At 40.2% G+C, this 26,011-nt stretch overlaps 2 protein-coding genes across 5 annotated transcripts in view; one reads left to right on the top strand and one right to left on the bottom strand.

The window, feature by feature from the left end:
* Positions 1-370: 370 nt before the first annotated feature.
* ZNF829 (zinc finger protein 829) lies at positions 371-21,387 on the bottom strand. 3 transcript variants are annotated; one of them, XM_058529147.1, is made up of 5 exons: positions 21,161-21,387; positions 20,464-20,537; positions 13,305-13,431; positions 12,915-13,010; positions 371-2,593 (listed from the first exon to the last, which is right to left on the bottom strand). In XM_058529147.1, exons 2-5 carry the CDS (start codon positions 20,494-20,496, stop codon positions 1,614-1,616), a joined length of 1,236 nt encoding a protein of 411 aa, XP_058385130.1. In that variant the 5' UTR covers positions 20,497-20,537; positions 21,161-21,387; the 3' UTR covers positions 371-1,613. The 3 variants fall into 3 exon arrangements, with proteins under 3 accessions (XP_058385130.1, XP_058385132.1, XP_058385131.1); XM_058529149.1 differs by lacking the exons at positions 13,305-13,431; positions 21,161-21,387; XM_058529148.1 differs by lacking the exons at positions 20,464-20,537; positions 21,161-21,387 and having other exon boundaries at positions 12,915-13,190; positions 13,305-13,365.
* Positions 21,388-21,614: 227 nt separating this feature from the next.
* ZNF568 (zinc finger protein 568) overlaps positions 21,615-26,011 on the top strand; it is a 39,328-nt gene continuing 34,931 nt past the window's right edge. For both annotated transcript variants that reach the window (XM_058529134.1, XM_058529133.1), the window contains exon 1: positions 21,615-21,705. The gene's annotated coding sequence lies outside the window, so the exon portion shown is untranslated. The remainder of the gene's footprint in view (positions 21,706-26,011) is intronic.

Raw genomic sequence — 26,011 nt, 5'->3', positions numbered from 1 at the left:
AGACAAATAAATTGATAACAGTGATTACAATGAGGGGATTGGAGCTTTTGGCAATATTTTACAGGAAAAAAATCTTCATCAGTTATTTCAGCATTGAAATTTAAAGTTTGTAGAGAAAAACAAAAAAAGCACTAATGTTGCACTTAGGGGGTAACTTTTATAACTGCAGTTTCCATGGGCACCATAATATTTGTCAGTATTTAGCAAAATGATAGTCAGCCAAAGACACCATTAAAAAGAATGATAAACATACATTTGTAGTTACTGAAACAATAGGATGATAAAAGCAGGTTATGGTACAGCATGCATGTCATGATTACACTAAATAAAGTTTGGAAGGATATGTTATAATAATTTGAAAGTAGTCATCTCTGGTTGGCTTACAAATAATCTTTATTTTTTTCCTTGTATTCTCTATGGTTTTTTTTACAATAAGAAAATATAGTTTTACAAAAGGAAAAAAGAATAGAGCTGCCTTCAAAAACAAAGGTTCAATTCAGCCAGGAATTAAAAAGATAGACTGTATGATACAATTTCCAGTGTAGTATTGGTGGAAACAGAGATCTGTAGGCCACAGCAATAGAAAAGATGGCCTTAAAACATAAGCTAGTATAAACACAAATATACAACCAAGAAGGAGAACAAAACAATTGGGAAGGAAGGAATTATTGAATAAGTAGTTTTGTTTTTTTTTTTGCTGGGGAAGGTTCGCCCTGAGCTAATATCCATTGCCAATCTTCCTCTTTTTTTTCGCTTGAGGAAGATTGGCCCTGAGCTAACATCTGTGCCAATCTACCTCTATTTTGTATGTGAGACGCCGTCACAGCATGGCTTAATGAGTGGTGTAGATGAGTGGCCTGAACCTGGGCTGCCAAAGCAGAGCGCATGGAACTTTAACCACTCAGCCAACGGGGCCAGCCTCTGAAGAAGCAGTTTTGAGATAGAATCTTTCTTTTTCAGGGGAAGGGAGGTTTAATTTAGACCCTGAATTCACATTTTAAAATACATGTGATTAACAAGTTATGTAAAAATTGCAAATACATTAAAAAAACAATGTTAACAGTGTTATGGGTTGAACTATGTTGAAGTCCTAACTCCTGGTACCTGTGAATGTGATCTTACATGGAAATAAGGTCTTTGCAGATGTAATTAAGTTAAGGTAAGGTCATTAGGGTGAGCCCTAATCCAGTATGACTGGTGTCCATATAAGAAGAGGAGAAGAGATACAGATACACAGGGAGAATGCACTGTGAAGATGGAGGCTGAGACCAGAGTGAGGTATCTACAGGCCAAGGAATGTCAAAGATTGCTGGCTGTTACCAGAAGCCAGGAGAAGAGCATGGAACAGATTCTCCTTCAGAGTCCCAGGAAGGAACCTGCCTACAACTTTGATTTTGGATTTCAAGGCTCCAAAACTGTGAAAGAATAAATTTCTGTAGTTTAAGCCACCCAGTTTTGTGGTACTTGGTACTTTGTTACAGTAGCCCTAGAAATCTACTACACAAGGAACCTTCAGTCATGCATTATCTGGGGTTGTATGGGTTTTTTGTTTGTTTTTTACATTACCTGCTTTTAAAAATATTATTATAAAGGTAATCACATGGGCCTATCATTCATCCAGTATGAATTCCTTCATGGCGAATAAGATCAGAGCGACTACCAAAGGCCTTTCCACATTCGTTACAGTCATAGGGTTTCTCACCAGTGTGAATTCTTTGATGTCTAGTAAGATTTGAGCCTTTATTAAATGCCTTCCCACATTCATTACATTCATATGGTTTTTCATCTGTATGGATTCTCTGATGTTGAATAAGTTCTGAGCTCTGAATAAAGGCCTTTCCACATTCTTTACATTCATAGAGTTTCTTGCCAGCATGAATTCTATGATGGTTAGTAAGCGTAGAGGCACTACTAAAGGCCTTCCCACACTCCTTACATTCATAAGGTTTCTCACCAGTGTGCATTCTCTGATGTTGTCTAAGCCTTGAGTGTTGAGTGAAGGCTTTCCCACATTCCTTACATTCATAAGGTTTCTCACCAGTATGAATTCTCAGATGTGGAAAAAGTTGTGAACTCTTAGTAAAGGCTTTTCCACATACTTTACATTCATAGGGTTTCTCACCAGTGTGAATTCTTTGATGATCATTAAGGTTTGAGCAATAATTAAAGGATTTTCCACATTCCTTACATTCATAGGGTTTCTCACCAGTGTGAATCCTCTGATGTTGAGAAAAGTAAGAACTACAGCTAAAAGCCTTGCCGCATTCCTTACATTCATATGGTTTTTCACCAGTGTGAATCCTCTGATGTCGAATAACAAGTGAGCCACGACTGAAGGATTTCCCACACTCCTTACATTCATAGAGTTTTTCAGCAGAATGGATTCTCTGATGTTGAATAAATTGTGAGTTCTGATTAAATGCCTTTCCACATATTTTACATTCACAGGGTTTCTCTTCATTAATAGTTTTTTGACGTGGAACAAGAAATGCAGACTGAATAAAAGTGGGCATGTCTTCATGGGTAAATATTACTTGACTAAAATGTCTCTTCTTTAGAGATAATATCTTGGTCTCACACACTGATTCCAGATCTGAAAGAAAATATAAAGGCCTATGTTCATTTTTCCTATTCTGGGAGAGGTTAAACTTCTAAAAAGAAAATGGGAAGATTAAGCTGAAAATAATATCTGGGAAAGTAAACGCTTAAGACAGTTCTCAAATATGGCTAAACAATTTATAAAATTGATAAGAAAAGCAGACATTAAGGAGAGGCAATAGAGGAAGAAGTTGAAGAGGGTGATTAGAGAAATAGATGACCTCTATAAACTAATATTCTGGTATGGATCAGAATCACCTGAAACTTCAGTGAATAAACACTGTTTAGGGCCATCCTCCATATTATACAGTTATTTTAATTATATAAGCATACACACACATACACACACACAGAGCATCGTACTGTATGTTTTATAATTTGTGGATAACTGTCAGACCTATATCAAAGGAATATTGAGGAATAAACGTGTTGAAATGTATAAATGGAGGGGGTGGTCAGTGACTCTGTGGCAAAGAGTGTGTTGTTGGCAAATTCACATCAGGGGACAGCCCGTACCAAGTCTAAGGTGCTGAACGACACTGGTGAGAATGGTAGACAGGTAAATCTCTTCTGTGGATAGAGCTGGAAATGGGTTGAAGATACAATGAAAATAGTTTGCCTTGGAATTCTGTGATGCTGACCTTGGGAGAGAGAGGAATGGATTCTTCAAGTCATGGCAGTGACTAACAAGAGAGGCAGCTTGAGTGTGAGAAAGAAGAGACTAAGAATGAAACATACCCTGTGAGAAGAAGACAGGAATGTCACATCAAAATTTTTCTCCACTCTGCATATGTCTGCCAATGACGATGAAAGTGCTGCAAGTATTGATTTTGGGTTTACAAATAAATTTTAGTGGGTAGGTGAATTGTTAAATACAGAATCTGTGAGTAATGAGTGTCAACTGTACTTTTCATAAAAAGGGGGCATAATTTCTGTTTTAAAAATGGCAGACTGTACATATTAAGTTTACCATTGCTTATTCATGAATCTACAGGAAAATTACAGTAAAAGCTTAATAAGGGGCAAGGAAAACCCCACTAGGACAAAGCATACTGGAGATGAGACAGTGGCAATAAAACTTGGAAGCTGGAAAGCCAATGGATGAGTGATAAGTGACTGCAGACCACACAAAGTCAAACTGAGCCTATAGTGAATGGGTGAATTCCACAGCACTGATTCATGGTGCAGATCCTCACAAATGCATATGAATTGGAGGCATCAGGCATTCTAATAGTGGGGTGCACAGAAAGTGGTGAAAGCTGAAGGATGAATTCAAAGACTGTATTAGTAGTGAGACCCCCAAGAACCAGCTCCCCACCACAGAGAAGGATGTGGTGGGGAGCTCATTCTCACAGAAAACTAGAAATTTAGAAGAATGGAAGCAGAGGGAATCTGGACTCAGGAACATCAGGGATAGCTGCGGGCATGGGTCCTGAATGGAGAACAAAGGATTAACAGAAAATATACATACTTGTTATATAATAAAGAATATATCTGGTTTTTGTTCCTGGTTCCTGGCACAGGGTTTCAAAATTCCAGGGCATTGGAATTTCCTGACAGCACTGTTTCTTGTTATTTACAAGCTCCTTTTGATCATAACTGACTTTATGCTAATGAGGTGATTCACAGTGGGTCCCTAGACAGTTTCAAGGGAGGGGCTGATTGGTCACTCCTGCCTATGTAATAAAACCCCAATGAAAAACTCAGGGTAAGAATTGGGGGAAGCTTCCTGGTTGGTGAACATATCTACATACCAGGAGGGTGGCACATCCTGACTCCACAGGGACAAAATCTCCTGTGCTTCAGACCCTCTTAGACCTTGCCCTATGTACCTCTTCATCTAACTGTGCATTATATCCTTTACATAAAATAGGAATCCTAAGTATAGTGCTTTCATGAGTTCTGTGAGTTGTTCTAATGAATCATCAAACCTGAGAGGGTGAATAAAGCCCTGAATTTATAGTTGGACACGCAGAAGCGTGGGCAGCCTGGGGATCCCACCTGCAGCTTGTGTTCGAACTAAGGGCTGCCTTGTTGGGTACCTATATCCTTTAACTTATGGGATCTGATGTTAACTCTGGGTAGTTAGTGCCATAACTGAATTGAAGCATAAGACACCCAGCTGGAATCAGAGAATTGGTGTCAACCTGCAATACTGTAATGATGAGACTCTGTTGCTTTACTACAATTTAATACCCAGAACACTGATAACAGGCTCCTAACTCCCTCATCAGGAGAGAAAGTGAAGGTTTCTTCTTATGGGAAAATTATGCACAAGAGAAAAGACCAGCAGTTACCAAAAGTGGGCAGTCCTCAGTAAAGTAATCCAACCAGACCATCTTAAAGTAAAGGAGACCCACTCCCCACTACACAGAGGCTCCAATCATCTTTTTAGTATCTCCTAATTAAAAACGAGCAGTAAGCCAAAAAAGAACCCAAAAGAGGTCAAAGTATCTGTGAGGAAACAACACAAGGAATAGAAAAAATGTCAAAGAAATATAATGAATACAGATCTGATATCCATTAAACAAGAATAAGATGCTAAATAAAGGAACACTGAGAAAACACAAAGTTATCAGAAATTGAAAATATAAAAACAAATATTAAAAAAAATCAACAGTTCCTGTCTGAACTTGAATGTGCACAAACTTCTGGCTTCCCTTCCCAACTGACCCTGGAGAAAGGATAGAGAATCTGGTTTTATGAACTGACACAAATTGTGAAAAGTCCTAGGGAGACTGAAGACTGGTATAAACTTGTGTGTGTTTGAGAGTGGAGGCTACTTGCCTGGATAGGTGGTAACAGAAGGCAGGGAGAGGCTAACCTGGAAGTAGTCTCTAAATTCTGATTTAGCCTTTCCCTGAACTCCCTTGGGACCACCACGACCTGTGCCTTTACCACAGAAATTGGTGGCAACAGCCCAGGCTGCTGAGTCAGATAACGCAATGGCAAAGAAAAAGCCCTGCTGGAGACAGGAATATGGCCGACCATCCGCTCTCAATCATCTGCTCCTCTGCCTCCTGAACTATTAAAACCCCAAGTGCCAGTGGATTATGAAAAAGGGAGGCAGACTCTTCCTGTGGGTGCTGCTGCATCTACTCTTCCTGTGAATGATGTTGAAAGATGAAACCCTGATGAGAAGAGCTGCCTGACGGAGCAGGAGCAAATAAAAGTTATCAGCAGTGAATCTGTAGGTCTTAGGGCTCATTATTCCTGAACTCAACTCCTCCCATTTCTTGGATCCACCTGGAGGGACACAGACCAGGGTCTAGCTCTCAGCCCTTCCCCAGGCACACTGCCAGACAAGGTAGTTGATATCTTCATGGGAATATGAACTCACAGGTCAAAATGGCCACATACCAGAGAGTACATCCATTATGAAATAAGACCACATACTGCCATGATCATCTTGACACATATAGAAAAGTTGTATGATGTGGCCAACACCTATTTATGGTAACTTAGCAAACTAGCATTGCAAGGTAACATCTGTAACTTAGTAAAAGTTATCAGAACTATGGGAAACATTACACATAAATGAAGAAAATTTAGATATGCTCCCTATAACATGGGGAAAAAGAAATGGATGCCCACTACCACTGTTACCAATTGATACAGTCTTGGCTACCATTATCAACAAAGAAATAACAAGTATGAAAACTGGAAGGGAAGAGAGAAATCTAATAACATACAAATACTATGATGATGTAACCAGAAAAACCAAGAGAATAAAAAAACTAAGTTTGGTAAAGTTGTTGGATACAAGATCAACTTACAAAAATTAATATTTCGAGTAACATTAGCAAGATGGTGGACTAGGAGGCCCTAGACTCGCCTTCCACCCATGGACACACCAATTCAACAGTAATACATGGATCAATTCCCTTTGGGAGAAATCTAGAAACTAGCTAAAAGGCTCCTGCCTCCTGGGCAAGCGTGAGACTAGCCACAACACAACTGGTAGGAAAACTAGAAAGACCCTCTCACCATAATCCCCAGCCCTGGCATAATGCCATTCTATTGGGAGGAAACCTCCAGCTTCCAGCTTCTTCCTGAGGACAGAAAGAGTTGGACTACACATCCAGTGTTCTTACTTCCCTGTGAGCTACCCAAGAGATCAGCTTTTATCTTACGTGTCTCAGAGTGTAGATGGGATCTGGCATATGCTACACCCCGGGGGCTACAGAGAACAAAGGCACTGGTTTGAAGTAGCACTTGTGGGCACTCACCACAGCTCCTCCTCCAGTTTAATGCAGGGCAAGTAGGAGAAAAACCCCAGCTCCTAGTTCTTCCTAGGGAGGGAAAGAGTGGGCTGTGCATCAAATGTTCCACCTTTTCCAGGGATTGCCTGAGGGACTGGCTTCTGTATTGAATGCTGATGGAACCTGGCATACTCTAGACACTTGGGGGCCACTGAGAACAAAGCAGGTGATTTGAACTTTCATGCAAACACTTGCCATAGCTCCACCCCCCAGCCTAGAGCAGAGCTAGCAGGCGAAAAACGCCAGCTCCCACCTTCTGCCTGGAGAGGGAAAGAGTTGGACAACACATCCAATGTTCTAATTTCTCCTGGAGCTACCTGAGGGACTGGTGCTTGTTTTGGAGGGCTGATGGGACCTGGCATACTCTAGACTGGGGGCCACTAAGAACCAAAACAGTAGTTTGGACTAGCACAATGGTTTGAGAGGCTCACAGAAGCTCTGATTGGTGAAGGGTCTTCTCCTAGATGAGGCCAATCCATGAAGAGTGGGACAGGTGGAGGTTTTTTCTAATGTGTAGCTACCAATACAAAGACTCAAGGAAAATGAAACAAGGACACATAATCCAAACAAAGGAACAAAATAAAGCTACAGAAAATGACCCTAATGAAACATAGGTATAGGAATTACCTGACAAAATTTTCTTTATTGATATTTATTTTTTTTGTGAGGAAGATCAGCCCTGAGCTAACATCCACGCCAATCCTCCTCTTTTTGCTGAGGAAGACTGGCCCTGAGCTAACATCTGTGCCCATCTTCCTCCACTTTATATGGGACGCCGCCACAGCATGGCCTGACAAGTGGTGCATCAGTGCGTGCCCGGGATCCAAACCTGGGCCGCCAGCAGCAGAGCACTTAACTGCTATGCCATGGGCCCAGCTCTGACAAAACTTTAAAACCCACCATAAGTATGCTCGATGAGCTCAGGAGAACAATGCAGAGCACCTAAGATATAAAGCAAACTGACAAAAATGAAGGGAGACATAGACATAAGTATAATAGCAGAAAACTTCAATAGCTTACTTTCAATAATAGACAGAACAATCAGACAGAAAATCAACAAAGAAACAGCGACTTGAACAATACTACAGATCAAATGGACCTAGCTGACATATATAGACCATTCCACTCAACAACAGCAGAATATATTCTTATCAAGTGCACATGGAACATTCTCCAGGACAGATCACATGTTTGTTCACAAAACAAGTCTTAAGACATTTAAGAAGACTGAAACCATACCAAGTATCTCTTCTGAACACAGTGAAATGAAACTAGAAATCAACAGCAGAAGGAAAACTGGAAAATTCACAACTATGTGGAAATTAAACAACACACTTGAATAACCAATGGGTCAAAGAAGAAATAGAGAAATTAGAAAATATCTTGAGACACACAAAAACACAACATATCAGAACTTATGGGATGCAGAAAAAGCAATATGAAGAGGGAAGTTTATAGTTCCTACATTAAAAAAGAAGAAAGATCACAAATATACAACCTAACTACACCTCAAGGAACAAACTAAACCCAAAGTTAGCAGGAGGGAAATAATAAAGATTAGAGCAGAGATAAATGAAATAGAGAATAGAAAAACAATAGAAAAGATCAACAAAACTAATTGTTGGTTTATTGAAAAGATAAATAAAATTGACAAACTTTTAGCTAGACTAAGAAAAAGAGAAGAGACTCAAAAAATAAAATAAAGGGGCTGGCCCGGTGGCACAAGCAGTTAAGTGCACGTGCTCCGCTGCGGCGGCCCAGGGTTCGCTGGTTTGGATACCAGGCGCACACCGACACACTGCTTGGCAAGCCATGCTGTGGCGGCGTCCCATATAAAGTGGAGGAAGATAGGCACGGATGTTAGCCCAGGGCCAGTCTTCCTCAGCAAAAAAGAAAAAAAGAGGAGGATTGGCAGATGTTAGCTCAGGGCTGATCTTCCTCACAAAAAATAAAAAATAAAAATAAATAAAAAATGAAAGGCAACATTACAACTGATGTCACAGAAATAAAAAGGATAAGAGACTACTGTGAACAATTATACACCAAGAAACTGGATAAACTGGAAGAAATGGATAAATTCCTAGAAACATACAACCTACCAAAACTGAATCATGAAGAAATAGAAAGTCTTAACAGACCTATGACTGGTAAGGAGATTGAACCAGTAATCAAAAACGTCCCAAAGAAAAGCCCGGGACCAGATAGCTTCACCAGTGAATTCTACCAAACATTTAAATGGCCAAGAACCCTGATGAATATAGATGCAAAAATTCTCAACAGAATACTAGTTAACCAAATTCAACAGCACATTAAAAGGATCATACACCATGACCAAGGGGAACTTATCCCTGGGATGCAAAAATGGTTCAACATACAAAAATCAATTAATGTGATACACCACATAAACAGAATGAAGGATGAAAATTACACAATGATCTCAATAGATGCAGAAAAAGCACTGATAAAATTCAACAACTTTTCATGATAAAAACTATCAACAAACTTAGAGGGAAATTACCTCAACATAATAAAGGCCATATACGAAAATTCACAGCTAATACCAGACTCAACAGTGAAAAACCGAAAGCTTTTCCTGTAAGATCATAAAGAAGGCAAAGATTCCCACTCTCACCACTTCTATTAAACATGGTACTGAAAGTCTTAGCCAAAGCAATTTGGCAAGAAAAAGATATAAAAGGCTTCCAAATCAGAAAGGAAGAAGTAAAACTTTCCCTGATCGCGAATGATATCTTATGTATAGAAAATCCTAAAGAATCCACATAAAAACTGTAAGAACTAAAAAACAAATTCAGTTTTAAGTTGCAGTATACAAAATCAATATACAAACATTAGTTGTGTTACTATACACTAACAATGAATTATCTGAAAAGGAAATTAGAACAATCTCATTTACATTAGCATCAAAAATAATAAAATACTTAGGAATAAACTAAAAAGGTGCAAGATTTGTACACTGAAAACTATAAAACACTGACGATAGAAATTAGGGCTAGCCCTAGTGGCCTAGCGGTTAAGTTTGGCACGTTCCGCTTCAGCAGCCCAGTTTGTTTCCTGGGCCTAGACCTACACTACTTGTCTGTCAGTGACCATGTGGTGGTAGTGGCTCATATACAAAAAGAGCAAAAAAAGAGGAAGATTGGCTATGGATGTTGGCTCAGAGCTAATCTTCCTCAGCAAAAAAACCCAAAAAACCCAAAAAACAAAATTTTTTTTAAAAGAAATTTCTAAAGACACAAATAAATGGAAAGACATCTCATGCTCATGGGCTGGAACACTTTTTTTCTTTTAAATGGGTATAAGAAACATAAAACATTATATTAGTTTCAGGTGTACAACATAATGATTTAACATTTGTATATATTGTGAAATGATCACCACAATAAGTCTAACTAACTATCATACATCACCATACATAGTTACAGAATATTTTTTTCTGTGATGAGAACTTTTAAGATCTATTCTCTTAGCAACTTGAAAATATGCAATACAATATTATTAACTATAGTCACCATGCTATATATTACATCCCAATGACTTATTTATAACTGAAAGTTTGTATCTTTTGATGGAAGACTTAATATTGTTAAAATGTTCATACTACCCAAAGCAATCTACAGATTCAATGCAATCCTTATCAAAATCCCAATGGCATTTTTTACAGAAACTGAAAAGATGACTGAAGAGCCAAAATAATCTTTAGAAAGTACAACAAAGCTGGAGGCATCACACTTCCTGATTTCATGACCTGTTACAACGCTACAGCAGTTAAAACAGTATGGTACTAGCATAAAGACATTCATATATAAACCAATGGAACAGAATAGAGAGCCTAGAATTAAATTTGTGCATATACAGTCAACTGATATGCAACATGGGTGCCAAGACTACGTAATGGAGAAAGGAAGTCTCTTTAACAAATGGCGTTAGGAAAACTGGATATCCACTGGACACTCAACCTAAACTATACACCAAGATCAACTCAAAATGTATTAAAGACTTAAACATGAGACCTGAAATTGTAAAACTCCTAAAAGAACACAAAGGGGAAGACTTTTGTGACATTGGTCTTAGTGATGATTTCATGTACATTACACCAAAATTATAGGCAACAAAAGCAAAAATAGACAAATGGGACTACATCAAACTTAAGAGCTTCTGCATAGGGCCAGCCCTGGTGGCCTAGCGGTTAAGTTCAGTGCGCTCCACTTTGGTGGCCCAGGTTCGGTTCCTGGGTGCAGACCTACACCACTTGTCAGTGGCCATGCTGTGACAGCAGCTCGCATACAAAATAGAGGAAGATTGACCACAGATGTTAGCTCAGGGCGAATCTTCCTCAGGGGGGGAAAAAAAAAAAAAACAGCTCCTGCACAGCAAAGGAGACAATCAACAGAGTGAAAAGCCAACCTATGGAATGGGAGAAAATATTTGCCAATCCTATATCTGATAAGGGGTTAATTTCTAAAATATACAAGCCAAAAAACTAATAACCCAATTAAAAAATGGGTTAAGGTGTTGAATGGACCTTTCTCCAAAGAAGACATACAAAGAGCCAAGAGGTATATGAAAATATGCTGAATATCACTAATCATTAGGGAAATGCAAATCCAAATCATAATGAGACATCATCTATCACTGTTAAGATGGCTATTATCAAAAAAAACAAAAGACAACAAGTGTTGGTGAGGATGTTAAGAAACTGGAACCCCTGTATACTATTGGTGGGAATGCAAAATGGTACAGCTGCTATGGAAAACAGTATGAAGGTTCCTCAAAAAATTAAAAATAGAACTTTATCATCTGATCCATCAATCCTACATCTGGGTATTTATCCAAAAGAATTGAAATCAGGATCTCGAAGAAATATTAGCACTCTTGTGTTCATCGCAGCACTATTCACAACAGCCAAGATGTGAAGACAACCTAAATCCATAGATGGATGAATGGATAAATAAAATGTGGTATATATATATATATACAATGGAATATTATTCAGCCTTAGGAAATCCGGCAATATGTGACGACATGGATGAACCTTGAATATATTATGCTAAGTGAAAGAAGCCAGTCACAGAAGGAAAAGTGTATATATACGTACCAAAAGGTATGTATGAGAATGTTCACAGCAGCATTATGACTAATAGCTAAAAACTGGAAAACAACCCAACTGTCAATAGTAGAAAGGATATTTAATTTATAATAATTAACAATAAATAATACATAATATAAAATATATTCATAGAATGGATACAACATAACAATGAGAACGAACTAATATCAGCTATATGAAATATCATAGATGTATCCCATAAACATAAAGTTGAAAAAAAAAAACCCAAAGACAAAAGAATAAATACCGTATGATTCCACTTACATAAAGCTCAAAAACAGGCAAAATTAATCCGTAGTGTTAGAAGTCAGGATAGCGTTTATTTTGGGTGAGGACAAAGAGGCCAGTGATTGGGAAGAGGCAGGGAAGGGGTTCTGAGCTGCTAGTAATTTTCTATTACCTGTCTGGAGTGGCAATTACATGAATGCATTCAGTTGCACAATTCATTACACCATATAATCATAATCATGTGCTTATCTGTGTGTATATCTGAATTTTTTAAAAAGTAAAAAATAATCAAATGTTTGATAAATGAAAGAATGAACTGCTAAATCCAGGACAAGCTGGTCAACGAAGTTAACAAATAATTGGAAAGTAGATAAAATGAAAACCAGTATAAGGAGAGAAAAGCACACACATACACACACATACGTACTACTTAGGGTGGGAATATATCCTGTTATACAAGTCTAAATGCAGCAGATCCTACGGAGAAGAAGAAATCTAAAAGGTAGGTAGAATAATTTGTCTTGGAAACGAAGAAGAAAGGTACTTGCTACATTGGAAAGGGAAGAAAGCACAAGAGAAAAAAAAAGCAAGATAGCTCATATGGAAGAGGCCTTGGGTCTTTGAGGGGAGTTTCCTGATAACGTCTTATAGGTAATATCTCCTCAGGCTCTGCTCCTGCCCTATCATCTCTCACTTACCTGAACAAAGGCCTCTTGTCAGCTCTCTGTCAACCATCCAGGGCTCTTTCCCTTGTTCCAATAAGGAGATCACAGCTGGCTTAGAATTGGACAGTCCTGATTACAAGAAAAGACATGGGACATGGTTATGCTGTTGGTGTCCCAGAAATCAGATTCAGTCCCTTGGTGATCAAGAGCTGCCACTACAGGAAGGAGCAGAGGCAGATGAAGCTTCAGTGCAGCCCATTGGAGCTGCCCATTTCCAACTCTTCCATTCCATTCCAACTCAAACCATTCCTTGCGGAACAGGGAGCAGAAATTTACCTGGTTACTTGACAAGAATAATTCACAATGGAGAAAGGAGACATTCCCGAGGGCAGACTCTGAATTTCAGGGGATAGTTATCCTTACCAACTGAAACCAGGTTGCTGAAATTCTCCAACATCACTTCTTTGTATAAATTCATCTGACCAGAGTCCAGGCATTCCCATTCCTCCTGAGAGAAGTTTACAGACACATCCCTGAACATCATTGACCCCTGAAACAACAAACATGCTTTCATAATGGAAGGAGAGAAGAAAAAGATGTTAGTAGAGGTGGTAGAGGGCTCTACAGAAAAGGACCAAGATTATTAAGCAAATTGAAGGGGCTAGAATCCTATTACATCACTAGAAGACATATTTCCTGTGCACAGAGGGATATGTCTAGGAATGTGCAAATAGGGTAAACTTTTCCAATGAGATGAAATAGCAAGCATGCAGCTCAACACTTGGTCGTAGTAAAGTCTGCATAAATGCGAGTTCCTTCCCCCTTCTCATTTTCCCTTTAAGCCCCAAGAGAGGAAAAAATGTGATGGACTTTAAAAAAAAATCTTACAATATATTTTGGAGTAAAATTTCAGAACATCAAGGAAAAACAGAACTTTGTAAAATCTTCCAGGAAGAAAATGTGGATCACATAAAAATCTTCAGGAATCAGAATGGCAACAGACTTCACAACAGCACCATTTAAAATAAGAAAACAAAGTGATTCTTTGAATATTACAAAAGAAAATAGAACTCTATATTCTAGTATGAAGTTCATATACCAAGCAAGACTAAATACCAAGCTAATGTGAAGATTAAATCAAGACAATTCTAGATCCACAGGAAATGATAAAATTATCTCCTATTTAGTTTTTCTTAGGAAGCTTACTGGCCTATGTGTTCCATCAAAACTAGGGAGTAAATTAAGAAAAAGAAAGGTATTATATTCAGAAACTAGAAAACTAACATGAGAATGGTGAACAAAGTCCAAGTATAATTGTAAAAGGCAAGTCCTAGGACAATATCTGGCAACAAAGCTAGACAGCAACATCTAGAAACAGGAGGACATAGGACTATCGGAAAGAGGTCTCCCACGAAAAATAAAGAGCTAATATGTTTGATCACATGGAAAATATTGATAGGCAACTGACAGCAATACTGGTGGATTTGGGGAAAAAAATTAGTAACACATATACGGAATCAGGCAAATGAAGAAACAAAGCGATTTGCCTTCAGAAAAATAAAAATTGTACTAAGAAAACACTAGGGTCTAGTGTACTACTTGGCTCAGATTAACAATATCTGCAAGGTCCTAATCAAGTGGATATCAATGATTTAAAGAAAAACTGTGGGGCCGGCCCCGTGGCTTAGCGGTTAAGTGTGCGCGCTCTGCTGCTGGCGGCCCGGGTTCGGATCCCTGGCGAGCACCGACACACCACTTCTCCGGCCATGCTGAGGCCGCGTCCCACATACAGCAACTAGAATGGATGTGCAACTACGACATACAACTATCTACCGGGGCTTTGGGGGAAAAATAAATAAATAAAATCTTTAAAAAAAAAAAAAAAAAAAAAAGAAAAACTGTGAAAGAACTCTTTTCAGGGGACAGGAAATGAGGAATGTGGTATGGGAGATTTCAATCCATATTTACCTCAAAGAAGTCACCAGAAAATTTCTATCAAAAAATAGCAATATAGGAACCAGCCCCAGTGGCCTCATGGTTAAGTTCGGCATGCTCAGCTTTGGCAGCCTGGGTTCAGTTCCCAGGTGTGGACCTACACAACTTGTCAGTGGCCATGCTGTCGTGGTGGCTCACATACTAAATAGAGGAAGACTGGCAACAGATGTTAGCTCAAGGAAAATCTTCCTCAAAAAAAAAAAAGAAAAAATATAGGAATATTAATTAAAATATAGGAAAAATGCCAAAATATAGGAAAAATGAGTTGAGGGTAGCCACCTAAAGGGAGGAAGACTAGTAGTGGACAAAGCCCTGCCGTTTTTCCATTAAGTCTTTTAACATCTCTTGAATTTTAAAATGCAAAATTGATTAAACATTAATTTAAGATATCACTATCTTACACAAGAGCATAATTTAAATTTTTGAAAACTGTAGTTCTCTTATGACTGTTATAAAGATTATTTCCTATTAACATAAACTCTTTAACTTTTAAAATTTTATTGGTAGCAAAATTTTCCACAATATAAATATTACTGAATAAACCTTTCATTTCAGACATTTTGTTAGGTAAAATCCTTAAGATTCTTTCCAGATATGGTCCTCCCTCCTATACCTTGCCCTATGTATGTCTTCCATCTTGCTGTTCCTGAGTTGTACCCTTTATAATAAAACTGTGATCGTAAATACAGTGCTTTCCTGAGTTCCATGAGTGTTTCTAATACAGTTATGGATTGCTTAATGATGAGGATATGTTCTGTGAAAATGCATCGTTAGGCGATTCTGTCCTTGGGTGAACATCATAGAGTGTACTTACACAAACCTAGATGGTATAGCCTACTATACACCTAGGCTATATGGTACTAATCTTACGGAACCACCATCATATACGCAGTTGGTCGTAGACCAAAATATCGTTATGTGGTGCATGACCGTAAATTATTGAACCTGAGTGGGGATCTTGGGAACACCTGAATTTGTGGTCTGCTGGGGAGAAGTGCCATGCCTTGGGGACACTAGAGACTTGGGGCTGGTGTCTGAAGTAGGGCAGTCTTGTGAAACTGAGCCCCTTAACCTGTGGGGTCTGTGTTAACCCTGGGTAGTTAGTGTCGTAATTGAATTGAATTGAATTGTAGGACACCCAGTTTGTGTCCAAGAATTGGTTGCTGTTTGGAATGAGTTTGGACACATTCCATCCCACAGGAGAAAAGAGGTTTACTTTTCCTTCATCTTAGGCCAAACAAGGGGGCCCCTTTAGACTCCAAGGTCCAAAGTGGAATGGTAAGATTATTTAGGAGAATTTTTACTGTGTTCCCTGGAGTTTAGAGGGAACAGAGACTGGTACCTATTCCCTATCTTGGACAAGATATGGAACCAACAGACGGACCCCAACAGAGGAGTGGATCACAGAATGCCCAAGTTTATAAGACAGGTATTATAAATAGCCATTTCAAGGAGACATACTGTCCAGATTATGGGAAGTGCAATTAGAGGTTTCTAGCAGGGGCTTCTCTGAGAATCCCACAAAAGCACCCTATAAGAAAATGAATGAGTGTTGAACATTCATAAAAGCAAGAGATACGAAGACCAAAACAACAGTATCAGTCAAGTAAGACTTTTCTCCTTACCTCCTCTTCCCTACCCTGTTGCAATCTCACAGGAGCCAGAAATTACTTAGTGGGCAAGAGAAAGAGAAGTTCAGGTTGAGGAAACAAAGTTTAGTATGTCCCCCTTTTCACACTGTAAGCTTCTAGCTTAAAGCAAGCCTGAGCTCAGAGAAAAGCCTTTAAATGAAACTTACATATTACTACACTCAACTGGAGGTTATAATTAGTAAAATGAGACTGATCTTCTGACTGAAAACAACCAAAGGATACCCAAGAGTGACCAAAACAATTATAAGAACTGCACGAGTTTTTATCCAGGGCAACAAAAAAAATCAGCCCACAAAGAGTTGAGAGTGGAAATTATACGGAAAATAATTTCTTTTGCTTGCTTCCTATGGAGTCCTGCTTATTTCACAGTGCTAGTTATAAGTCGATTTGGTTTTCCAGGTACACAGTCATATCATCTGCAAAAAGTAATGATCTTATATCCTCTTTTCTAAGTTTGAACCTAATTTTTTTCTTGTCTAAGTGCTTTGGTTAATACCTACAGAACAATGTTAAATAACATTGGTAATGGTGTATATCCTGTCTTTTCTCTGACTTTACTGGGAATGCTTCAACATTCCTGATGAAATATTCCTGATGATGGGCCGGCCCCATGGCTTAGTGGTTAAGTGCGTGCGCTCCGCTACTGGTGGCCCGGGTTCGGATCCCGGGCGCGCACCGACGCACCGCCTCTCCGGCCATGCTGAGGCCGCGTCCCACATACAGCAGCTAGAAGGATGTGCAGATGTGACATACAACTATCTATTGGGGCTTTGGGGGAAAAATAAATAAAATAAAATTATAAAAAAAAAAAAAAAAAAGAAAAAAAAGAAATATTCCTGATGAAACATTAGGTTAGCTTCTGAGAACAAAATTCATTTTATTCCTTTTAAAATTTATTTTCTACTACAGTACACCATCTGCCTAGATTTATTCCCATTAATTGGGCAATAATCTTCACTATAGAGGTGGTGAGTGTAATTAGAGGCTGACGGGAAAGGGGAACAAGATACTCTGTTTGGGCTTTGGCACAGGAGAATGGTTTGGAAAGACTCAGCTCTCTTCTAAAGAAATTCAGATAGAGAGACCTCTTCTAAAGAATAGATTTAGGAAGGGGCCAGCCCCGTGGCTTAGCGGTTAAGTGCGCACGCTCTGCTGCTGGTGGCCCAGGTTCAGACCCCGGGCGCGCACCGATGCACCGCTTGTCCGGCCATGCTGAAGTGGCGTCCCACATACAGCAACTGGCAGCATGTGCAACTACGACATACAACTATCTACTGCGGCTTTGGGGAAAAAAAAAGGAGGAGGATTGGCAATGGATGTTAGCTCAGGGCTGGTCTTCCTCAGCAAAAAGAGGAGGATTGGCATGGATGTTAGCTCAGGGCTGCTCTTCACATACACACAAAAAAAGAATAGATTTAGGAAGACTGATTCTTATGCTGATTTTCTTTGCCTATGTACCAAACACACATATTTTAAAAATTGAGAGTGGCCCACTCAGTTCCAAATTTATATCTTGAGGAAACCTTGTCCCTTTTCTGAGTCCTCTACCTTGACACACTCTAATTTTCAGATAAGAGAATCATAAGGTAAATGGATAGCCTTATGATTTAGTGAGTTGATTAGAAGTGTTGAAATACTACTGAATAAAGATATTTTTACTATAAGCTGGGGGAAGAATCCAAAAACCCTGGCTACCTGCCATGCTCTCTGCCTCCTCCTGAGACAAGGCAAGGTTCTTTTGCTTAATATTGCTTTGATTTGACCTATAAGTGTCAACTCTAAAAACCAAAAAGAGATGAAAAAAGAAATAATGAGAAATTCCAACCTATGTGTAATAGAGCCTGAGAAGGAAAAGAGAGAGAGAGAATGAGACAGGGACAATCTTTGAAGATGGCTGAGGATTTTCCTGAACTAATAAAAGACATCTATCTACAAATTCAAAAACCCCTACAAATTCCAAGCAGATAAATAAAAAGAAATGCACACTTAGGCACATTATACTAAAATTATAGAAAACCAAAAACAGACAGGAAGTCTTATGCCAGAGGAAGAAAAGCCAAATTACTTTCAGAGGAGAGAGGAGCTAGAATAATCAAGACTGTGTGTTACTGGTACAGGGATATGCAAATAGATCAATAGAACAGAATAAAGAGCTCATAAACATACCCATGCACATATGGACACTGGATATATTTGTAGACCAGTGGGAACAAAACTGACTTTCTAATATATGGTACTGAGAAAATTTGGGTACTCATAAGGAGGAAAAAAACCAACCCTGACCCCTACTTTACACCTACACAAAAGATAGTAAGAAGTGGAGTAAATACATAAGTGGGAAAGGCAAAACTTATAGCTTTAATCATATATACAGAATATTTGCATAACCTTGGGATAGGGAAGGATTTCTTTTTTTTTTTTTTTTTTATAATTTTTATTTTTTTCCCCCCAAAGCCCCAGGAGATAGTTGTATGTCATAGTTGCACATCCTTCTAGTTGCTGTATGTGGGACGCGGCCTCAGCATGGCCGGAGAAGTGGTGCATCAGTGCGCGGCTGGGATCCGAACCCGGGCCGCCAGCAGCGGAGCGCGCACACTTAACTGCTAAGCCACAGGGCCGGCCCAGGATTTCTTAAATAAGATACAAAAAGCACCAACCATAAAGGAAAAAAAATTGATAAATTTGACTTTGTTAAAAAAATGAGGACTTCTATGCATAAAACCACCTTAAAAAAAGTGATAAAACAATCCAAATAGTAGAAAAATATAATCAATAAAGGACCCATATCTAGATTATATAAAGAACTGCTACGAATCAATAGAGATAATCCAAGAGCAAAATGGGTAAAAGATTTGAACAGGCATGTCACAAAAGAAACCCTAATAACGAATAAACATATGAAATGGTGTTTAATCTCATTATTAATCCTGGAAATCCAAATTCAAACCTATGTGTATATGTGTGTGTTTGCATAAATAAATAAATATTTAACAATTTCAAAGTCTGACACAACTGACTGAAGAAAAGAATAAACCATAACTCATTCATAAAAAGACATTAATGTGTATCTTTGAAAAATGGTATTTTACAAAGACCATTTAACGACACAGGAGAATGATCCTTTTTAGTGAAAATGCAGGATACAAAATGATAAATGAAGTATAATTCGATTTTGGAAAAATAATGAAAATACATCAAAATATTAAGACTAGTTATTAGAGTAATCATATTTTATTTTTTCTTGGTAATTCTGTTTTTCAAATCTCTAAAATCGGGGCCAGCCCCGTGGCTTAGCGGTTAAGAGCGCGCACTCCAACGCTGGCAGCCCAGGTTCGGATCAGGGGCCCACACCTACGCACCGCTTCTCCGGCCATGCTGAGGCCACGTCCCACATACAGCAACTAGAAGGATGTGCAGCTATGACATACAACTATCTACTGGGGCTTTGGGGGAAAAAACAAATAAATAAAATCTTAAAAAAAAAAAAAAATCTCTAAAATAATCATCCTTTTACTTTAAAATCATAATAAATATTGCATTTATTTATTTTTTGTGTGTGAGGAAGATCAGCCCTGCGCTAACATGTGTGCCCCTCGTTTTCTTCTACTTTACATGAGACACCGCCACAGCAATGCATCGGTGTGCACCCAGGATCCGAACCCGGGCCACCAGCAGTGGAACACACGCACTTAACCGCTACCCCACAGGGCCAGCCCCTAAATATTGCATTTAAAAAGAAGAAAACTCAGCAAACAGAAGTGGAGCCATTTTCCAAATAAGTAAACATTAGGTATATGGGAGGTATTGGGCTTTAATACCAGGCTCAACTATCCTTTCTCCAAGGGGGAAATTATAAGGACCTATAATCAAATGTCATACCTTTATTAAGCGTTAACTTTCAGAAGAAGGAAAGCAAAGAGGAAACCCCAACACACCTTGGACAGTGCTTGCAGAAGTTCATCATGCATTCTTTCCTTCTCTTCTGCGCCTGACCTGGAGAAGGGTGGAACTGGAAGAAAAGAAAGTAATTGTGAGACACCAGGTTTTTCTTGTTGCTCAAACTGGTCGGGTCAGAGGTCAGCTGTCAGCCGGCTCCCAGCCCCCATGACATACAGGGAACGAAGATCAGAGGAGAATGGGGCATTCTGCCCAGTCCCAGTGTCTCAGGGAAAAGCTGAGGTCCCTGCTGTCCAGGGCTATAACCTGACCAAACCTCACAGAGGTTTCCCAGGGACAGAACTCTGGAGTCACAATCGCACAGCTGACAGGAGCCCCATACCCATACACACGATACCACATACAGTGAGCAGAGGCATCCTTAAAACAAGGGAACACGAACTCTACACCCACACACACAGAGCCACACATGGTAACACAGTTACAATCACATACTCACCACGGAACACACAGAGTTACACCCACAGTCGCAGGTACCCCACAGTGTCGCAGAGTCGCAATCACACACCACCATAGGGACACACGCAGAACCCCACACTGATAGGCACCCTATATCCGCACACGGGTCGCAATGTCACAATCTCTCTCAGACAGTCCCACATCCTCCCCTCCTCATGCCGCTCTGCCCGCACAGGCCCGACGACCCAGCCGCGTACCGGCCTCCGGTCTCCTCACCTTCGGCCTTTCGGGTCCCCCGGGGTGGGAACCTGCAGAGCCGAGCCGGTTCCCCCGGGGCCCGCGGGCCCGCGCCTCACGGATCTAACAGTCCCGCCAGGCGCGACGAAACGTTCGAGTTCCTGCGAGAAGAGCGACGGGCCGCCGGGCCCTCTGGGAAATGTGGTCCAGAGCCGGACACACGGCCGACCCCTCTCAGCGCCCTGGCTGGACCCACCTGAAACGACTGCTCCTGCACCGCTCAGCACCCAGCCGGGTCTCAGAATTGCGAGTCGCGGAAGCTCAGCACGCTCGGGCAGAGCCTCCGGAGCCGACCTGGCTCACCCCTCCCACACGCAGCAAACACAGACCGCGTTCTGGCCGGAAATTGAATCCGGCCGCGGGGCCTTCTGGGAGCTGTTGGGCTTCGGCACGTCCGTTGGGAGGGGGGCGCCGAGGGATGGTTCAGCGTTACCGGCGCCTGGGCCGGGCCTACTGCTTGCGGTCGCCTTCTCCCAGCCTCCCAGAAACCGCGCGCTGGATGCGCATTCAGGCGTTTCCGGCAGGTGACGCTGCCGCGTCCCCGCAGCGGGGCGTGGGGGAGGGGCTTGAGCCGTCTGGGCTGCACCGCGTCTGGGCGCGCGGGTGACGGGGCGGAGCCTCTAAGGAGGCCCGGAGTGTCGCCAGTAGCGGACGTGGAGAGTGCTCCGGGTGGAAGTACGCTCCTGGGGAGTGGGTGGAGTTAGTGTGTGAGAGAGTGATGGTGTATGTGTGGTTGTGTGTGTGTGTGATGGAGTAATTGTGATGGGATATGTGATTGTGATGTCGATGTTTGTGTCCTGGTGGTGTTTGTGGTTGTGTGTGGTTATGATGACGTGTGTGGTATTGTTGTCTGTGTGATTGTCATTAAAGGTCTGTGGTGAGGCGTTTGTAATATGTGTAGTGGTTCTTGCTTTCTTGAGTTGACTTTTGTGTAGCGTTTGTCATAGTTGGTAACTGCTTGAAAAAAAATTGCTGTATTTGGTTTCAAGTGGTCCTCGTTCCCCATTGGCCGCTCCTTCTTAGTCCGCTTTGCCTGCCTTTTGTTCTCCGAAAGTTCTTGGCCCTGTTCTGTTGCTTTCCAGTATTCCTGGGTGATCTTTTCCAGACTCATTATGTCATCATCTTATGGCTTGCTTCTTTTACTATGTGCGTTAGTTAGCTATTGCTATGATAATACTGCTGCCTAACAAATCACCCCTAAACTCAGAGCATACAACAGCAAGCATTTATTCCCGTGTTCACCAGTTTGCAGATTCTCTGTGTTCAGCCTTTCTAGGCTGTACTTGGCTGAGTGGCTGGGCTGCAGGATGGATTCAGGTCTGCTCCACGTGTGTTCTTTCTGCGGCTCAAGCTAAAAGAACAGTGGGGGCCGGCCCTGTGCCTTAGCGGTTAAGTGCGTGTGCTCCGCTGCTGGCAGCCCGGGTTCTGATCCTGGGGGTGCACAGGACGCACTGCTTCTCCGGCCATGCTGAGGCTGTGTCCCACATACAGCAACTAGAAGGATGTGCAGCTATGACATACAACTATCTACTGGGGCTTTGGGGGGAAAAAAATAAAATTATAAAAAAATAAAAAATAAAATAAATAAATAAAAGAACAGTGGCTACCAGGACATGTTCTTCTCATCATGGATCACCAGAGCACAAGACAGATCATACAAACATCCTTAAAACTTCCGCCCCTAAATATACTAATATTACATTAGCCAAAGCTAACCATATGGCTAAGCTTAACATCAATTATAGCCGCAGTTGGAGGGTAAGGCAGAGTTACACGTCAAAAAGCGTAAACATATAATCCTGTTACAGGAGGGTGAAGAATTGAGACCAAGATTCCAATCTACCACATTAAGAAACATGCCTCTTTATCCTGGCGAATATCTTTTAGTCTAAGTTCTCTTTTGTCTGATAATATTGCTTTTCTGTTTTTGTTATTGTGAGTATTTTCCAGGAATTTTATTTTCCAACCCCTTCTCTTTGTGTCTTTATGCTTCGGGTCTGTCTCTCATAAAGAGCATATTGCTGGGCTTTTTTTTCCTTTTTATCCTGTTTGTTATTTTTATTTATTTTTGTGAGGAAGATCGGCCCTGAGCTAACATCTGCCAATCCTCCTCTTTTTTTGCTGAGGAAGACTGGCCCTGAGCTAACATCCATGCCCATCTTCCTCTACTTTATATGGGACGCTGCCACAGCATGGCTTGCCAAGCGGTGCCTCGGTGCGCACCCGGGATCCGAACTGGTGAACCCTGGGCCGCCGCAGCAGAGCGCACGCACTTAACCGCAAGTGCCACCAGGGCCGGCCCCTCCTGTTTGTTATTTTAATAGGTGAATTATTCATTTACATTTATTGTGATTGTTCATATAAATTTGTCTTATTTTCTACTTATTATGCCTTCTTTTTATTGTGCATGTATACCTTATCCTCTTTTCTCTCTCCTCTGCTTTGGTTTCTGTTCTTATCTTGAATTTTTAACATGTATACTTAACAAACCCCCCCCCCCAAAAACAAAACCCAAACAAGACTTTAGAACACTTGAACTTCAAACTACCCACCCATTTCTTTTTTACTTTTTTTTTTTTTTTTGGTGAGGAAGATCAGCCCCGTGCTATCATCCATGCTAATCCTCCTCTTTTTGCTGAGGAAGACTGGCTCTGAGCTAACATCTATTGCCAATCCTCCTCCTTTTTTTCCCCCAAAGCCCCAGTAGATAGTTGTATGTCATAGTTGCACATCCTTCTAGTTGCTGTATGTGGGACGTGGCCTCAGCATGGCCGGAGAAGTGGTGCTTTGGTGCGCCCCCCCGGGATCTGAAACCGGGCCGCCAGTAGCGGAGCATGCACACTTAACCGCTAAGCCACGGGGCCGGCCCTACCCACCCATTTCTATGTTATTCTTGTTTGATCTATTATTTTCCTCTAGTTTAAATACCCCAAATTAGTAGTAGTATTTCATTCAATATATATATATTTTTTAATTGTGGTAAAATGCAGATAACACAACATGCCACATAAAATTTACCATCTTATTATCTGCACCCCCATGTTCTTCACAGCATTATTCACGATAGCCAAGATATGGAAACATCTATCCATCAACAGATGAATGGATAAAGAAAATGTGGTATACACATACAATGGCATATTATTAAGCCTTAAGAAAGAAGGAAATCCTGCCATTTGTGACAACATAGATGAACTTTCAGGACGTTATGCTATGTGAAATAAGCCAGTCAAAGGACAAATACTATATGATTCCATTTATATGAAGTATCTAAAATATACTCAAGCAGAGAATAGAATGGTAGTTGCCAGGGGCTGGGGAAAGAGGAAAATGGAAAATTGTGTTTCAATGGGGACATGGTTTCTGTTACGCAAGATGAATAAGTTCTAGAGATCTGTAAAACATAGTACCTATATTAACAATACAGTATTATGCGCTTTAAAATATAAGAGAATAGATATCATGTTAAGTGTTCTTACCAAAAGAACATAAAATGCAAGAGAACACAAGGAAATTTTTCGAAGCGATGGATATGTTTAGTATTTTGGTAGTGGTAGTGGTTTCATATATATGCATATGTCCAAACTTATCAGGACATATACAGTAAATGTGTGCAATTTTTTGTATATCAATTATACTTTAATAAAGCTAAAAAAACACAAAAAATTGCCATTTTAACCATTTTTAAGTGTACAGTTCAGTAGCATTACATTCATATTGCTATGCCACTATCACCACCATCCATCCAAAGAACTCTTTTCATCTTGCAAAACAGAAACTCTGTACCCATTAAACAATAACTCCCTAATCCTTCAATCCCCCAGTCCCAGGCAACCACCATTTTACTTTCTGTCTCTCTGAATTTGACTACTTTATGTACCTCATATAAGCCAGATCCTACAGTATTTGTTCTTTTGTGACTGGTTCATTTCACTTAGCATAATGTCCTCAAGGTTCATCTATGTTAAAACGTGTCAGAATTTCTTTCCTTTTTAAGGTCGAGTAATATTCCACTGTATGTATATACCATAGTTTGTTTATCCATTCATCTGTCAGTGGACACTTGGGTTGCTTCCACCTTTAGACTATTGTAAATAATGATGCTATAAACATGGGGGTACAAATATCTGTTTGAGTCCCTGCTTAGAGTTTTTTGGGGTATATACCCAGAAGTGGAATTTCTGGATCATATGGTAATTCTATTTTTGATTTTTTGACTATCATACTGTTTTTCATAGTGGCTACACCATTTTATCCACATTTTTTTGAGTAGCTACTATCAATGGCAAAAACAGATGAAAATAAATCCGTGTTTTCATAGAGTTTAAAGATTTTATTTATTTTTCCCCCCAAAGCCCCAGCAGATAGTTGTATGTCATAGCTGCACATCCTTCTAGTTGTTTTATGTGGGACGCGGCCTCAGCATGGCTGGAGAAGCGGTGCGTTGGTGTGTGCCCGGGATCCGAACCCAGGCCACCAGCAGCGGAGCACGTGCACTTAACCGCTAAGCCACGGGGCCGGCCCTTCATGGAGTTTAAATGAGGGAGTGGACAGAATATGTATGATAAATAAGTTACATAGTTTGTTAGTGATAATTGCCATAGGAAAAAAATAGAAACCGTGTGAAGAATGTTAGGAGTATATACCAAGCATAGCACTTCTCAAAATTTATTATAATTGAGTGTTTTCTGTTTTATTATTTCTGTTTTATCATACAGGGCAAGGATTAGTCTACTCGCTTGTGTATCACATTTTTTTACCTTTTGCCTAGTAAAGGCTCATAGCAGATGATAAATTAATATTTATTAACTTAGTAGCCATTTTATTTAT

This window comes from Diceros bicornis, chromosome 34, assembly GCF_020826845.1.
Source record: "Diceros bicornis minor isolate mBicDic1 chromosome 34, mDicBic1.mat.cur, whole genome shotgun sequence".
NCBI lineage: Eukaryota > Metazoa > Chordata > Mammalia > Perissodactyla > Rhinocerotidae > Diceros > Diceros bicornis.
Note: the sequence above shows the minus strand (reverse complement) of the source record. Positions and strands in the feature narration are given on the sequence as shown.